The sequence below is a fragment of the Onychomys torridus genome, chromosome 1 (assembly GCF_903995425.1).
Source record: "Onychomys torridus chromosome 1, mOncTor1.1, whole genome shotgun sequence".
In the NCBI taxonomy this organism is placed as follows: domain Eukaryota; kingdom Metazoa; phylum Chordata; class Mammalia; order Rodentia; family Cricetidae; genus Onychomys; species Onychomys torridus.
The window spans coordinates 128055607-128070954 of NC_050443.1; the positions used below are offsets into that span (position 1 = coordinate 128055607).

At 46.4% G+C, this 15348-nt stretch overlaps 3 protein-coding genes, 1 long non-coding RNA gene and 7 other non-coding genes across 13 annotated transcripts in view; 10 read left to right on the plus strand and 1 right to left on the minus strand.

The window, feature by feature from the left end:
- Window positions 1-15348, minus strand: part of LOC118594502 (solute carrier family 22 member 19-like) — a 703508-nt gene that overhangs the window by 214977 nt on the left and 473183 nt on the right. The gene's annotated exons all lie outside the window — the stretch shown is intronic.
- Window positions 129-3500, plus strand: LOC118594689. Of its 2 annotated transcripts, XR_004946403.1 has the most exons (11): window positions 129-202; window positions 676-727; window positions 943-1024; window positions 1215-1267; window positions 1557-1584; window positions 2131-2173; window positions 2359-2393; window positions 2594-2630; window positions 2904-2943; window positions 3178-3213; window positions 3393-3500. It is a non-coding gene; the product is annotated as an uncharacterized LOC118594689 (long non-coding RNA). The 2 variants fall into 2 exon arrangements; XR_004946401.1 differs by lacking the exon at window positions 129-202 and having other exon boundaries at window positions 250-727.
- Window positions 790-866, plus strand: LOC118576865. The gene has a single exon (XR_004944063.1). It is a non-coding gene; the product is annotated as a small nucleolar RNA SNORD26 (small nucleolar RNA).
- Window positions 1075-1143, plus strand: LOC118576863. Its single transcript, XR_004944062.1, has one exon. It is a non-coding gene; the product is annotated as a small nucleolar RNA SNORD27 (small nucleolar RNA).
- Window positions 1414-1487, plus strand: LOC118576862. The gene has a single exon (XR_004944061.1). It is a non-coding gene; the product is annotated as a small nucleolar RNA SNORD28 (small nucleolar RNA).
- LOC118576861 lies at window positions 2227-2291 on the plus strand. Its single transcript, XR_004944060.1, has one exon. It is a non-coding gene; the product is annotated as a small nucleolar RNA SNORD29 (small nucleolar RNA).
- On the plus strand, window positions 2459-2527 carry LOC118576866. The gene has a single exon (XR_004944064.1). It is a non-coding gene; the product is annotated as a small nucleolar RNA SNORD30 (small nucleolar RNA).
- On the plus strand, window positions 2711-2778 carry LOC118576867. The gene has a single exon (XR_004944065.1). It is a non-coding gene; the product is annotated as a small nucleolar RNA SNORD31 (small nucleolar RNA).
- LOC118576868 lies at window positions 2980-3103 on the plus strand. The gene has a single exon (XR_004944066.1). It is a non-coding gene; the product is annotated as a small nucleolar RNA SNORD22 (small nucleolar RNA).
- Window positions 9634-14598, plus strand: Wdr74 (WD repeat domain 74). The gene is made up of 11 exons (XM_036204492.1): window positions 9634-9730; window positions 9808-9917; window positions 10002-10123; window positions 11494-11569; window positions 11696-11842; window positions 11997-12098; window positions 13221-13321; window positions 13398-13453; window positions 13765-13910; window positions 14039-14095; window positions 14379-14598. The coding sequence occupies exons 1-11, from the start codon at window positions 9667-9669 to the stop codon at window positions 14556-14558; spliced, it is 1161 nt and encodes a 386-aa protein (XP_036060385.1). The 5' UTR covers window positions 9634-9666; the 3' UTR covers window positions 14559-14598.
- Window positions 14670-15216, plus strand: LOC118594664 (testis-expressed protein 54-like). Its single transcript, XM_036204737.1, has 2 exons — window positions 14670-14814; window positions 14950-15216. The coding sequence occupies exons 1-2, from the start codon at window positions 14745-14747 to the stop codon at window positions 15159-15161; spliced, it is 282 nt and encodes a 93-aa protein (XP_036060630.1). The 5' UTR covers window positions 14670-14744; the 3' UTR covers window positions 15162-15216.

Consider the following 15348-nt stretch of genomic DNA (forward strand, 5'->3'; position numbering starts at 1 on the left):
CTTTTCGCGCCACAAGTTCAAGGCGGAGCGCTCTTAACGCGCTTTAGCGGAACCCTGTACCCACAATTCCCCCGGCCCGCACGTCGTTTACGTAAGCGCGTGCGTCCCTCCTAGTCCCGCCTCCAAATCCCGTGGGCCTCTGCGAAATCGTATTTAAGGGACGTGCATTGTTCTGCTCGGTCTCATTTTTCCGCCGGTCTTGGTGAGTGTGGTTTCCACGTTAGTTTAATCTTGTCTTTTACCCACCTGTCTGTCTCAGTATCCGCGGCGGGCTGCGGTCTCAGAGGCATCTGCCGCTGCTGTGATTAAAGGCGTGTGCTATCACGTCTGGCTTTCCCTCGTGAAAGAATTATTCCTAGTGGTTATTAATTCTTCTGAGCGCACGCGTGAACATAGCGTTTCCCAGACGTGATCCTGTTTAACTTACGTAACTGGGGCTGGGAGGTTAGTGACGTTTGGGGCTCTTCAAGACCTTGGCACAAGCAGGGCTTTGTGAAGGACAAAATGGTGGCGGCGGTGCAGGGCCATCCTCTATGATGAGCACCTTTTCACAGACCTGTACTGATTTCCGTGAGGATAAGTAACTCTGAGGAGGCTGGCCCTAAGACCTGCCCCCGCCCAGCCAGGTCTTCTAAAGTGGTGTAGAAGTAATGGAATGCTAACATGTCTTTGTAGATTTGGGAACGTGATTGCGTACGGAGGAATGGGAGTGTGCGCTCACTTTAAGGTAGGTGCTTATGGCTCTACTTTTGTTGGTCTCCGATTTGCTGGCTGTACTATATAACTGTGCTGCAGGGATGATTTAAAACCTGAACTCTCTCTTTCTGATGGTGTAGTGGAGAAAGGAGAAATTTTTTCTGAGTAGCACAGTCTGCAGCAGACATTTAGGTTTGGTTTGGAGTAAGGTCTGTTACTGAGGTGTTTTCTTTCTTTCTGACTCAGATATGGCTAATCTCATCGGATTTTACACTTTGGAGCCAGGCTAGGACATGCTTACAAATAGGACGCTATGCTGGTAGTCAAGGTGGGTAAACATAGTTTTGCACACTTAAGAGGGAGCACATTTAAATGACCACTTAATGATGAATGTAAACGACAAGCATATGGCTGAATTCTAGTGATGTCATCTTTCTACTGAAAAGTGGGCTGGAAATGGATGGAGAGGGTGCCAGGGCGGCTGTGATTAAGTAATGATTTGGTCTTTCTGTGTCCAGCGTACTGGAACTCGATTCTGAGAAACTCAAACTACATCCCAGGATGAATACAGGTAATTGTCCTAATGAGGCTAGGGCACTCTCACCACTGGAAAGTACTCATGAGTAAAGCCTTAAAGCAGCACCGTGCCCTCTTAGTGCTTGTGTGCGCTACTATAGAGAGTGCCATCTTACTAAGTTCTTTAAAAAAACCGTCACTGTCAGATGATTTGAGTCAATGCCCTGATGCTCTGTGAAGGTGTGAATTAATAGCATGTTAGAGTTCTGATGGCAGTTAGTGGTATTGGAGGAATTTTGGTCCGTCTTGACGGTTGAAAATAACTGCTTGTTACTCATTCCCAGGTTATCCTGATTGATGATTTGTCGAAAGGTGAGGTCATTTTCTTTATTAATGAAGTTGAGCTTGTTTAGCTAACGTAACTAATGGGTTTTGTCACCAAAGCAAGCCCTCCTTTAACAGTAATTTTCTGGGGTTTTTTATTATGTGTACAGTGTTATTTTGGCCAGAAGGCACCAGCTCTCATTATGAATGATTGGAAGCCACCATGTGGTGTAGTCCCTGGGAATTGAAATCAAGACCTGGAAGAGCAGACATTGCTCTTAACCTCTGAGCCATCTCTCAACCACCTTGTTTCTTTGCCTCTAAATTTCTCCTAGGTACTTTAAGTACACACAATCCAAGTCAGTGCTCAATATTTTGCCAGTTGGGTAACAGCATGGAAGAGAATTGGTTCCATGGGAACCAAAGAATAACACGCTGTATTTAGGGAGTTCCTGGCTGTTAAGAATAGTAAGATACTTTGGCACGGTGGTGGTGCACACCTTTAATCCCACCATTCAGGAGGCAAAGGCAGGTGGATCTCTAGTTCCAGGGCAACACAGGGAAATGCTGATCTAATTAAATTTCTTGATTCAGGGGGCGAGTATTCCTGTATATCGCGAATCTCCAGCATTCAGAGGTTAGTTGATTTTTTTTTTTTTCCTTTGAATGGGGTTTGTTCAAGTAAGGCAGTTTCTATGATGAATTAAACTAGCTCACTATGACTGTCAGTGAAAACACGTGAACACCTGAGAAACTGAACAGCAGAGTGTCTCTGGGTACCTGTATCCAGCCTTTTGTTCAACGGTTGTTCTTCCTCCTCAGGTTCTCTTAGCAGTAGCATGCCTGTTGGTCCAGAGGTGAGTAAAACTAGTGTGTGTCCATGCATGTAACATTGGGTTCAAAGTTCCTAAAGGCACTTCACGTATATGATGACTTTCATAGAATCTCGTTCGGCTGATGATTGCTGTTGAGACTTGGAAATCTGAATTCTCTCAGAAAGATGGGTTAGATGGGAACAATTTGTTGCATGATTTAAACATGGACCATCTTGTTTCAGATTTGGTGTCTTGCCTAAAGACAAGGAACCATGCCAGGTAAATATGCTTTTGTAATGCTATTTGCTATATTATATACATGGTATCATTGTGCAATACTTTGATCTAGTGAATTCCTGCTCACCAGTGATGAGTTGAATACCGCCCCAGTCTGATAGCTGTGAAGAAAGGTATTTACTGAGTTGTGAGCTCACCCTAGATCAATTATGAAAATTAAGTTAGCACATGATCTCTATAAAATGAGATCCCGTTACAAGTAATTTTCTTCTAAGCAATAGGGATAATGGCCCCACTTTCTGGTCTATATTGCAGAGAAATAACCTGTCTTCACTCAAGGCCAAGCTGGAATGAGGTGAGAAAACTTACATGTAAGGTGTACTTTATAATTTCCCCATGAAGAAACATTCACATGTCTTACTTCCTGTCCTAGCGCCAGAGCCTGAAAAGGTGAACCCACTGGGGCTGGCTGGGGGGAAGATGAAAACTGTTCCAGAAGGAACTGTCTGAGGGATTGAGTTTCTGTATACAGACGGGGAGAAGTGTCAGCTGATAACAAGCATAAGGTGGCTTGTCTCTTAATTTCCAGGTCTGAGGAAAGAATAAGGAGCATGTAATGTGAATGGTAGGTAGCCATTCATTCAAATCATTGGCAGAGTATGGGGGCAGGCTGTAATAACCCAGCAGTGATAAGACAAGCTGTATTGTCAGTGTACCACATGTGGGCCTTAACACTGGAGACAGGAGGGTGTGAGTGCATTGGGCATTCAGCATACATTTGCTTACTTGTAACTTATTTTACAGGAATCCATATCTTCAAGGATGTAAAGACATCTCTGCTCCCTGTACATACAATTTTGACAATTTGGAATTGTGTGTCTTCATTTTCTTAATTAAATTCTTGAGAATTTGTGGTGTGGTTCATCTCTTTAGTACTGAGAGTGCCATTGATTGGGTGGTCCTTCAAGTTTGGGTAGAGCCGGGCAGTGGTGGCGCAAGCCTTTAATCCCAGCACTTGGGAGGCAGAGACAGGCAGATCTCTGAGTTCCAGGCCAGCCTGGGCTACCAAGTGAGTTCCAGGAAAGGCACACAGCTACACAGATACCCTGTTTAAAAAAAAGTTTGTTTGTGTAGGTCCTAGGAATTAGGTCTAAAGGCTTGGCAGTGCCTCGCCCACAAGATCACATGGGTTTATTGAAAAGCTGCTGTCCAGAAATAGCAGGTGGATGGCAGCCTGGAGCTCTGAGGGGTTTTCAAAGGGGAAAACAAGCAGAGTACCCCAAGTCTGTCATAGAATTGGGTGAGGGTCTGTAGCCATTGAGTTTTCTGGTTGGGGTTTACAGGTACATTTAAGCAAGCCTGGGCAAGTCCTAGGCTCTGTCCTTGCTGCCATGGAGGCTGGCTAGCCTCACACTTACCTGGCTAGGGGGCTGACTTGGAGCCCCGGCTCTGTCCTTGGCTCATGCTCTTCTAAGTGGGTGAGGGGTTCCCAACAATTGACTGAAACTTAGTCAGTTTGTGTAGAAAGAGCCACTGCAAGGACATTCATGTTCATGGCCCTCCCAGAGATTGCTCAAGCAAACATCCTGCTGACATACCACCTCCAGCCCACAGGGGATCAAGCACAGTAGTGCAGATGGATCACATTTACTTAGGGTTTGTTAGCTGCCTTAATAAGCAATAGCTTCCAGCATTTCAGGAACTATCTGCTTGTGAGGAAAAAGATTATAGAGATACATTTTATTTACAATTGCAAATTGCTGACTTTGCTTCTGTAAACTTGCATTAGTCACTGACCCATCTTCTCCCTGGAAGTAAAAAGTTTCAGAGTCCAGCCGTCAGCCTTGGGAGCAAGCTCTGTAATTATAGATTAAAATAAGTCTCTTTAAAAATTCCCCAAATGGGACCCAAGATAAGGACCATCTGGCGAGTCCAGCAAGCTAGGTTACATGTCAGCCAATCACAAGCATGTAACTATGCAAACTCCCCTCCAGAGTAACCGCTCCCCCTAGATCTCCCCTGAGCCAACGAGTTTACGAAGAGTGTTACAAAATTTCTTGCGTAACAAAATGATTGCTGAAATATATGATTTTTAAATTGGGCCAAACCCGGGGCACCTGGTATCTTATGCTAATTTTGTAGTTTCTGCCTTTAAAAATGCTTGTAACCACTACTCAGGGCTCTGACTGACCAGGGCAGAGAGCCCACTTGCGCCAGTGCTGAATACATTCCCCTTGTGTATTGCATCTGCTGGTTTGGAATCTTGGTTTCTGGGGGAGCCCTCTTGTAGACGAAAGTGTCCCAGGACCTGGGGTCTTTCACTTGTAGATCAGAGGCATTTTGGTTTCATGGGTCTGTTAGGCATAGTAATTCAAAATTACAACATGTAACTTTGAATCGCACAAGTTCTTTGCTAAGAGGCCAAAAAGACTAATTGGGGGCTGGAGAGATGGCTCAAGTTAAGAGCAATGACTGCTCTTCCAGAGGTCCTGAGTTCAATTCCCAGCAACCACGTGGTGGCTCACAAACATCTGTAATGATGCCCTCTCTGGTCTGCAGGCATACATACAGGCAGAATACTACATAATAGAGACTAACTGGTAACGAGCCTGAGAACAGATTTTGTCAGATCAGCCACTTTGTCTTGCTGTCAGATTAATCCTCTCAGGTACCTGCCAAAATGAAACAAGACAATTAATTTGCCATTCCACCAGGAAAGGGAACAGACCTTAACAAAATGAACCATTAGGCAAGTCTATAGACTATCAGAAGCCATTGGTTCCTCTTAACTAGTTGAGAGGAGGGAGTAGAGGCATGGTTCAGTGTTTAAGAGCACTGACTGCTCTTCCAGATGACCTGGGTCCAATTCCCAATTCGGCAGCAAGATCGGACACCGTTACACAAATACATGCAGGCAAAACACCAAGGTACATTAAAGATATTTTTAGAAAGTTGGGGATGGCCAGAATGGTTGATTTCTAGTGGCAAAGAGTTGGGTATGAAGTTACTGGTAGGATCTGATGTCACACCTGTAATCCCAGTTAGTATCTATCACCTTTGGCTACATAGCAAATCTAAAACCATGGGAGACTGATACACACAAAAGGAATTGTGATATTGTATCTTAGCTGTGTCATCTGGCTTTGACTTGTTGGAAAAAAAATCGCTTTAATTGACCTACTGGAATTGAGACTGCAGCTCTGTGGCAGGGACTTACCTACCTTGAGAATACTTGTACCTGCTAAACACTGGAGGGAGAGGCAGTAGGGAGTAGGACCTCAAGACCCAGCATGGTCTACATAATGAGCTCCCACACACAAACACTTTTTAAGATTTATTTATTTATTATGTATACAGCATGTATGACCAGAAGAGGGCACCAGACCTTATTACAGATGGTTGTGAGCCACCATGTGGTTGCTGGGAATTGAACTCAGGACCTCTGGAAGAGCAGTAAGTACTCTTAACCTCTGAGCCATCTCTCCAGCCCTTTCTTGTATCAAACCAAAAACAACAAAGTCAGGGGAAGGCAGGGGCAGAAGGAAGTCTAGGGAATGAATGATAAGGGCCACTTCCCAGGAGGTTCCGACTGGATATAAATGCCTCACTTCAATGTTCTCAATGCTCACATCTTCTGTATTATTTATTTTTTTTTTTGGTTTTTCGAGACAGGGTTTCTCTGTGTAGCTTTGCGCCTTTTCTGGAGCTCACGTGGTAGCCCAGGTTGGCCTCGAACTCACAGAGATCCACCAGGCTCTGCCTCCCAAGTGCTGGGATTAAAGGCGTGCGCCACCACCACCTGGCCTTCTGTATTATTATTATCCATCCACCACCCCCACAACAATGTTTCTCTGTATAGCCCTGCCTGTGCTGGATCTCGCTCTGTAGATCAAGCTGGCCTTGAACTCAGAGATCCACCTGCTTCTGCCTCCCAAATGCTGGGATTAAAGGCATGTGCCATCACCTCTGGCCTATTTATCCATTTTAACAATAGAGGCGACAGGAACCTAAGAACCAAGCTTCGGTCCATCATGTCGGGAGCTGGCAAGCAGGGATCACTGCACAGTTCTTTGGACTCCTAAACCTGAGCTCTGAAACTGTGCCATGTCCTCTAGCTATATGGAGGAAGTCATTCAGTATTTAGGTGCCCACTGGGGACACACACACAGACACCTGCAAAACTTCATAAAAGAGACTAACAGAACAAGCTGGAAAGAAAAGAAATCACCAAGGCATTGCAATTACGAAGTATGTGGACCAATTTCCAGAATGTTAAGGAGGGCTGGGTGGGATTATGCAAACACACTGAGCGTGCAAACAACACAGACAGTAAAGGACACTTTTAAAGCACTGTTTCCCAAAATATACACCCCTATTGACTTAAAAATAACTATATACCAGAGAATAATTAAAGCATCAGGCCTTATGAAAGAACTACCAAAGCAAAAGAAAAATTATGATTATGGGACAACATCCCCTGGGAAGAATATATGGGGTTTTAAATGAAAGCACTAAATATAAGAGTTTTTGAAAAACTGGAAGCTTGTTATTTTACTGTCTCTCTCTTCCCAATCTAGTAAGATGGCTGGTTAGAATGTAGTTTTACTTCAGGCTGTTTGCTACAAAGCCTGTCATTATCTCTCAGACTTAAGTTGTCCAGAGTTTTATTGTTTGTTAGTCTATGATTCCCAGTTTCTTGTTTAGAGGGCTGTTAGGGTTTCTTTCTTTCTTTATAGCTTTGCATCATATATTTGGGAGAACTTCTAACACACACATTAAAAAATATATTTATTATGTATACAGATGTATTCTGCATGCCAGAAGGCACCAGACGGCATTACAGATGGTTGTGAGCCACCATGTGGTTGTTGGGAATTGAACTCAGGACCTCTGGAAGAGCAGTCAGTGCTCTTAACCACTGAGCCATCTCAAACCCAACACACACACTTTTTGAGAAAATGGTCTCAGTTTCAGTCCAACCCCTTGGCTCAATCTTTTGAGAGTTGGAATTACAGGTGTGTGCCACCACACTTGACTTAGAGAAATGTTTCCTTGCAAATTTGTATTTTCCAAGTGGAGCCTTTTTTATTTTTTCTATTTTGAAGTTTCAATTTGAGCAAATAAAAATGACAACCTGGACTCTACGTTTCAAAACACACCTAAATGGATTGACAATTTCACTTTCCAACCTTAGTTTTTGTTTATAGTCAAGAATGAAGTCACGTACCTCACTAATAATGAGTCATGCTAGGCAATGGGGCAGTTGTGTGCATGTCTTTAATTCCAGTACTCCGGAAGCAGAGACAAGTAGATTTCTGTGAGTTCAAGAGGCCAGCTTGGTCTACAAAGCAAATCCACTACAGCCTGGGCTGTTACACAGAGAAACCCTGTCTGGGGGAAAAAAAATGAAAATAATAAAATAATAGTTGGAGTAATAATAATAATGAGTCATGGGGCTGGAGAGATGTTTCAGTGGTTAAGAACATTTGTTGCTCTTCCAGAGGACCTGGGTTCGGTTCCCAGCACCCACATGGTGGGTCATAACCTCTGACCTCCTCAGACACCTGCACTCGGGTGCACAAACCCATACGCAAAGACATACATACTTAGAAAATATTAATAGCCAGACAGTGATGGTGTATGCCTTTAATCAGCACTCCAGAGGCAGAGGCAGGCATATCTCTGTGAGTTCAAGGCCACCCTGGTCTACAAAGTGAGTTCCAGGACAGCCAGGGCTACACAGAGAAACCCTATCTACAAAAACAAAAACAAAAACAAAACAAAACAAAACAAACAAAAAAGCCAGGCGGATGTCTGTGAGTTCGAGGCCAGCCTGGTCTCCAAATCGTGTCCCAGGAAAGGCACAAAGCCACACAGAGAAACCCTGTCTCTAAAACCAAAAAAAAAGAATCATTTCTGAAATTCCTTTAATAGTGTGGGATACAGCCAGCACAGGATGGTCAGGGAGACTGATGAGATCAGGCTGCACCTAGCATTGCCATTCAGAAAGGATGCTTTTAACTGACAGCACAAAATGATCCTTACTTTTCAGTTCTCCATAAACAAGCCTGTGTGGTGATATGCTGTGTCTAATACAATTTTCCTGAAGATCAGAAAACAGAACAAGCCACTAGATTTTTTTATTTTAATTTTTTATTTTTAACACGGTTCTTTATTTGGAAATTTCGCATCATGCATCCCAATCTCGCTCACCTCCAAGTCCCTCCATATATGCCCCCCAACCCTGCAGTATGCCCCAAAAATTAATTAAAAACAAAAGAAAACCAAACAACAAATAAAAAACCCGCCTTGCTCCTATACCTTTCTAACAACTCTTCATTTATCCTTGTGGCATTGGGAGTTGTGGTGTTCACACAGCATACCCTTTTTCCAATCAGCCCCACCCGGAAAATGTTCATTGCAGTGGGTCATTGGTCTAACTCAAGGCTTCTGGTTTCTGGCACACCATCATCACTGTGCCCTCAACAAAACTCCTCTCAGATATCCTGTTGTTGCCCAGAGTCATGGAGAACCTGTTGTTACTGCTCTGCAGGACCAGATCCTTTGGTACTCTAGCAGGTCATAGATGGGGCAGCTGTTAGGGTGCACCAACCCAAGGCCCAGGATATGTATCTGGGTGGTAGCTAAGCTGGCAGGTCTGGGCCATTTCAAACCACCCCAGAGTCAGTTCTCCTACGCCCATGCCATCTGGGCCAGCACTCCCATGGGGGTTGTGGGGGGAAACTCTTGCTGCAATGTCCAGGGAGGATACCTGATATTGTTAAGTATCCAAGAACCTGAGACTAGAGAGATCATGAAGCTACTAGATTAAACACAGATGCCAGGCAGCAGTGGCACACACGTTTAATCCTAGCACTCGGGAGGCAGAGATGAAAGGCCTTTTTGAAGGAGGCGGGGAGAGGGAGGGAAACGAGAGAGACAGACCGAGAGACAGAGACCGACCGACCTACCGAACCACCCACTGGTTCTGTGTTGTCAAGTTTGAATCCGGCGTCCGGCGCCCCCTGATGATGCAGGTGGCGGCGCGCCGGAAGTGCGAGCCATCGGCTGCTCTGCGATGGCGGCCACCTCTGCGCGATGGAACCATGTGTGGGTCGGCACCGAGACTGGGATTCTGAAAGGTGAGTGTCTGAGTTGTTCGTCCGAAGGTGTAGGGGTCGCTTGTCACCCCAGCGTGACTGACGTCCTCGTCCTTCAGGGGTGAACGTTCAGCGGAAACATGCGTCAAACTTCACGCCATCTGGACAGCCGCGGCGTGAGGAGGCGGTGAATGCTCTGTGCTGGGGTGGCGGCGGTGACGAGACCCAGGTGAGTGGCCACTGGCCCGGCCGGAGCTAGGAGACGGGCCCCGCAGCCTTGCTTTTCTCCCATCCTTCCCTTCTCTGCTGGCAGATCTTGGTGGGCTGCGCGGACAGGACCGTAAGATACTTTAACACCGAGGAGGGTACATTCCAGAGCCAGAGATACTGCCCAGGCGGGGAGGGCACGTTCCGAGGTCTCGCCCAGGCCGATGGGTAAGGACCATCCATACCTTAGCTCACATCACAGGAAGAGTGCTGAGGCTCCCTTGGGTGAACTGGATACTGCAGTGAAACCCTTAGATGATACAGCCTCTGGGATGAGCGATTGCAAACAGTGTTCTTGACTTCATTCATTCCTCTAACATGCATTTATCGGAAAGTTGCTGAATGCCAGTTATCAAGGGAAAGTACAAGGGTTTAACTTGTGCCTTCATAAAGTTTGCATCCAAGAGTTTTTGCCCTGATGCCTTTATAAAGTTCTGTGCAAGTAATTTCATGCTTTTGAGCATGCTTTTAAGTAGTGATTGACAAAAACTAGTAAGATAATGAAGCTTCCAAAATGATGGCTAGGAAGGAAGATTCACCTAGGTTAATAACCTAGGTGCAGCCTCTCTAGATCAAAGAAGAGAGAAGGCTGCTTTGGTAATTCAACAGATGAGCTCCAGACAGGAAATGTAGAAGATGGGATTTTGAACTGGATCTTGAAGTACAGAGAAAAGATAAGGGCATTCTAAAAAGAAGACACTAGCTGAGCAGAGACTAAGGATTAAAGGACTGAAAGGCTTTATACATAGGACAAATAGCATTTGGAGGTTGAAGTCAAGGACCATTATTATTACATCTAAGTTTGGCTTTGTATTTGATTGAGGTTAAATGGTAAAGCCTGGTTTGGGGGTTGTTGGTTTTCATTGTTTTGTTTTGTTTTTGTTTTTTTGTTTGTTTGTTTCTTTGTGTTTTTTGTTTGTTTGTTTTGTTTTCCAAGACAAGGTTTTTCTATGTAACAGTCCTGGCTGTCCTGAAACTTACTCTGTAAACTAGGCTGGCCTCGAACTCACAGAGATCAGCCTGCCTCTGCCTCCTGAGTGCTGGGATTAAAGGTGTGTGCCACTGCCGCCCGGCTGGAAAGGGTTCTTGTACTAAGTTGAGATTTTTATTTCATAGATAATTGAGAATTGGGTTTTCATTGGGAAGTGTCATGGACTGAGCTCTGAGCCTGTAAGAGTGAGGAGTATTGCAGCTGCTGTTTGCCACAGCCCAGGCAAGCAATACAGAGCTCAAATCTAGGTAGGCAGATATGAGGAAGAGCATAGGTTCAGGCTATCCAGAGCCTGGAAAAAGGTGTGGGCTTCTTGGGAAGAGGTTTATGTTATTTTTGTTTGGTTTGGGTTTGTTTTGTTTGTTTGTTGTTTGTTTTTGAGGAAGGGTCTCATATAGCCAGGATGGTCTTGAACTCAGTATGTAGCTCAGGCTGACTTTGAGTCCCTGGCCGCCTCTTTACTTCCCATGCCCTTTACAGGTAGGTGTAAACCACTAACCCTGGTTTATACTCTTTAGAGTCCCAGTATTTCTTCCTCTGATTGCAGCACCCTTATCACATGTGTGGATTCTGGAATCCTTAGAGTCTGGTGTGATAATGACAAGGAACCATCATCTGACCCAGTAAGGTTCACCTGCCCTACTGGTTGGAGAGGGTGGGAGCCAGGGTAGGGATACAATGGGGAATTTGGTCGATGAAAGATTAAAGACTAAGGATTCTTGAACTGACTCATCTCTGGTTCTTTTCAGCTCTTGGAACTGAAGGTGGGTCCTGGAGTGTGTAGGATGCGCCAAGACCCAGCACATACCCATGTGGTTGCCACGTGTGGGAAAGAGAATGCTTTGAAAGTATGGGACCTACAGAGGTCTGAGCAGCCTGTGTTCAGGGCCAAGAATGTAAGTGATGGGGTAGAGGATGCTTTGTCTGAGGTTGGGAGAGATGGAGGCCACTGACTGTAATTGGGGCCTAGATGGGTTTTGGGGGATGGAAGACTGAAGGAACAGGTCAAGCTTACCAACACCTTGTGGCCTATATGTACCTCCACACTAGGTGCGGAATGATTGGCTGGATCTACGGGTTCCTATTTGGGACCAGGATATACAGTTCCTCCCTGGGTCACAGAAGCTTGTTACATGCACAGGGTACCACCAGGTGAGGCTCTTTTGTTTACTCCTGGATTGAAATAGCTTCCTAGAAAAAAAACCTGTGTCTCTTGGCAGACTAGGTTCCCATGGTGTCTTACCATCTTCTTTTCTATGGGCTCTCAAAGGAGCTCATACTTCCTCAGCTGGTCAAGCCCATGGCTGAGCCAATGACTTTCCCTTTACTGCATTCTAGGATGAAATTTCTTGAACTATAACTTTCTCTTTCTCCTACCAAGAAGGGAAAGCAAAGGGAGTACTCCTTTCACACTAGGTTCCACAGGGAACAGATGTGGGTGGAAATCAGGTTGGCTGTCAAAACAATTATATAGTCCTCCCATCTAGTACCAACCAGGCTCATGAGATTTGACAAGATTGGGCATATTTTGGATGGCATGGTCAGAGAAAGAACTTTGTAGTCCTCATGTAGTCTAATTTGCTTTGAGGGCCCCTTTCTGGTTTCAGCTCTACCAGTTTTGACTGAGGGCTTGGCTAGGGATCTTTGTGGCTTACTTCATTTGAAGTTCTGAGACTCAGGCGGGGTTGGGTCACTATTTGCCATTTGTAAAGTCCTTCACAGTGAAGTCTGATTTAGGTACTAGGCCTTTGCTCACAACATATGAAGAGCTCCTCACACCTCCCTTGGTAAGGCTAAGCTTTCCTGCTTGAAATCCACCACCTTGTAGCGTTGGTCCAGTCTGCTTTTCTGTTCCTTCACTACCATTAGACAGGTATACGAGGGACAAAATGTTTACATGTTCTCGAATGTAGACATCTGCCCTCAGCCTGTGCTCATGCTCCTAAGCATTGCTTCCCCCAACATCCTGAGACAAAGTACATACCCAAATGAGAAAGTTTCTCTGAGGGGGCAGTCTTGCCAGGCATGGTGATGCACCCCTTTAATCCCAGCATTCGGAAGGCAGATGCAGGTGGGTCTCTGTGAGTTCAAGGCCAACCTGGTCTACAAAGCAGGTTCCAGGTCAGCCAGAGCTACACAGAGAAACTCTATCGGGGGGGGGGGGGTGGGGGGAATAACTGTTAAGCAGTTTTCAGAAGGATGATGATAGATATGAAGATACTGGGGGCCAGTGTAGTTAAGGATACTCTTGTGATACCTCAGTCTTCCCTCTAGGTCCGTGTCTATGATCCAGTCTCTCCCCAGCGCCGGCCAGTCCTAGAGGCCACCTATGGAGAGTACCCACTGACAGCCATGACCCTTACTCCTGAGGGCAAGTGAGTGTTGAGGGGAAGGGGAATGCCCTGGAATGACTCCAGATGTACTGAGCCCCCTCTCTGGTCTCCTCCATAGTTCTGTCATCGTAGGGAACACTCATGGGCAGCTAGCAGAAATTGATTTTCGACAAGGTGAGTGGACGATGGGTTGCTTGAGAGGGGGAGGGGGGAGACAGAGAAGGTAGTGCAGGGAGTCACTGAGCCCCTGGCAATGCCACATTCATTCCCTGGGTTCAAGTTCTGTCTCGCCCAAAACTGTGACCTTGGACTAGTTCTTTGGACTCTGTGCCTTTGTTTCCTGACTGTAAGCTGGAATCTCACTGATAACTCCTGCCTCTAGGGTATTTTGACGATTACGTCGTGAAACATAAGTGGTTTGAACAGTAACAAAGTCGATGTTCATTGGCTAGGGAGCTAGCCCTGACACCTGCACCCTTCTCCAGGGCGTCTGATGGGCTGTCTGAAGGGGCTGGCAGGCAGTGTCCGTGGGCTGCAGTGCCACCCTTCCAAGCCCCTGTTAGCCTCCTGTGGCTTGGACAGAGTCTTGAGGATACACAGGATCCGAAATCCACGTGGGCTAGAGCATAAGGTGAGAGCCCAACCCTCTGGCATTCACCCTCTCTTAACATCTTCTTCTGGAGCCTCTCCCAGCCCTGTGCCCCACATTCAAGTTTCTCTCTCAGCTTGTCTGGACTCAAGACCCCTTTTATTTTACAGGTTTATCTGAAGTCTCAGCTGAACTGCCTCCTCCTGTCAGGCAGAGATAACTGGGAGGTGAGGCACTAGTTAGGTGTGGGGATGTGGGAGCCAAAGGCATGATGGCAAAGGATCTCTGTGGAGAGAATGGGAGACAGCAGAACATAGACCAGGGCTCTCTTTACTGTAAACTTAATTTCCCTGAGGGATGCTCAAGCCCTTATAGGCTTATTGACAAAGATGAGGTATTCCAGAACATGGCATTGGTTTCTGGATCAAAGTACTGGTTGTCCAGAGGAATTATTTTTCTGCCAGTCTCTTTCCTTGTCCCTGATTCCTGAGTTTCCTTCTCACTCATCAGGATGAGCCCCAAGAGCCTCAAGAGCCCAACATGGTTCCCCCAGAAGACACAGAGACAGATGAACTTTGGGCATCTTTGGAGGCAGCTGCCAAGCGGAGGCTTCCTGATTCAGATCAGACACAAGGGACTCTCCAAACAAGAAGAAAGAAAAAGAAGCGGCCTGGATCTACCAGTCCTTGAGGACCCTTGTTCATTTTGTTAATAAACAGCCCAACGCACACAGAGACCCTGAACCTTTTGTGATGGGAGAAAGGAGGTGGCTTGTGGGTGGGAGGGGTTCCCTTACCCAAGCCCTGACGTCACAAGAGCTGGGCCCAGAGCTAAGCAGGCTGGGGAGGGTGGCAGAGTCCTGCGCCTTTCGGGGCCATGGGCTGCTGTCAGGACAAGGACCATCAGACCTCTGATGAGCGAGGAAGGGAAGAAGGCCGTGAAGAAGGTAGGGAAGGGAGGGCTAGACTCAAAAAAGGGTCGCGGGAGGGGGAGCGGGAGAGGGAAGTGCCCCAAAGGGACTGCCCCAAGAGGTTGGACTAGAGAGAGAGAACTAAACTAAGTGGCCTCCTGGCCCTTGCAGGCAACGACGTCGATTTGGACAACACAGGCCGCCGCAAACAAAGATCTAACGAAAGTCTTCTGATCACCGTGCTGTGGCGCAGGCTATCCATGTTCAGCCGTCGGGGGTCATCACGGTCAAGCAAGAGGCTCTCAGACCAGACTCAAAAGCAGGACAGTCAGATCCAGGAGCGCAAACGTGAGGGAAGCCACAAGGAACCAGAAAAGGGCTGACTCCAGCCCTGTGCTCGTCCTCCCCAGCATCCAGAGAATAAAATTAATATTGTGGATCTGCCAAAAACACTCATCGCCCTGCTTCCAGTTAGTTCTGTAAGCTCAGGGACCGCCACAGGCTCTTGAAGGCTCCTCTGCCCAACCCCTTGGGATCTGTTTCGGCTCCTCGGGGGCGGGGCCACGGCGG

Excerpts from the sequence above, each read along its gene's own strand:
- LOC118594664 (XM_036204737.1), top strand. The coding sequence starts at position 14,745 with ATGGGCTGCTGTCAGGACAAGGACCATCAGACCTCTGATGAGCGAGGA. Across the intron at positions 14,815-14,949 it reads GGAAGAAGGCCGTGAAGAAG|GCAACGACGTCGATTTGGAC; the intron begins GTAGGGAAGGGA and ends TGGCCCTTGCAG.
- Wdr74 (XM_036204492.1), top strand. The coding sequence starts at position 9,667 with ATGGCGGCCACCTCTGCGCGATGGAACCATGTGTGGGTCGGCACCGAG. Across the intron at positions 11,570-11,695 it reads AGGAACCATCATCTGACCCA|CTCTTGGAACTGAAGGTGGG; the intron begins GTAAGGTTCACC and ends GGTTCTTTTCAG. Across the intron at positions 13,322-13,397 it reads ACCCTTACTCCTGAGGGCAA|TTCTGTCATCGTAGGGAACA; the intron begins GTGAGTGTTGAG and ends TCTCCTCCATAG.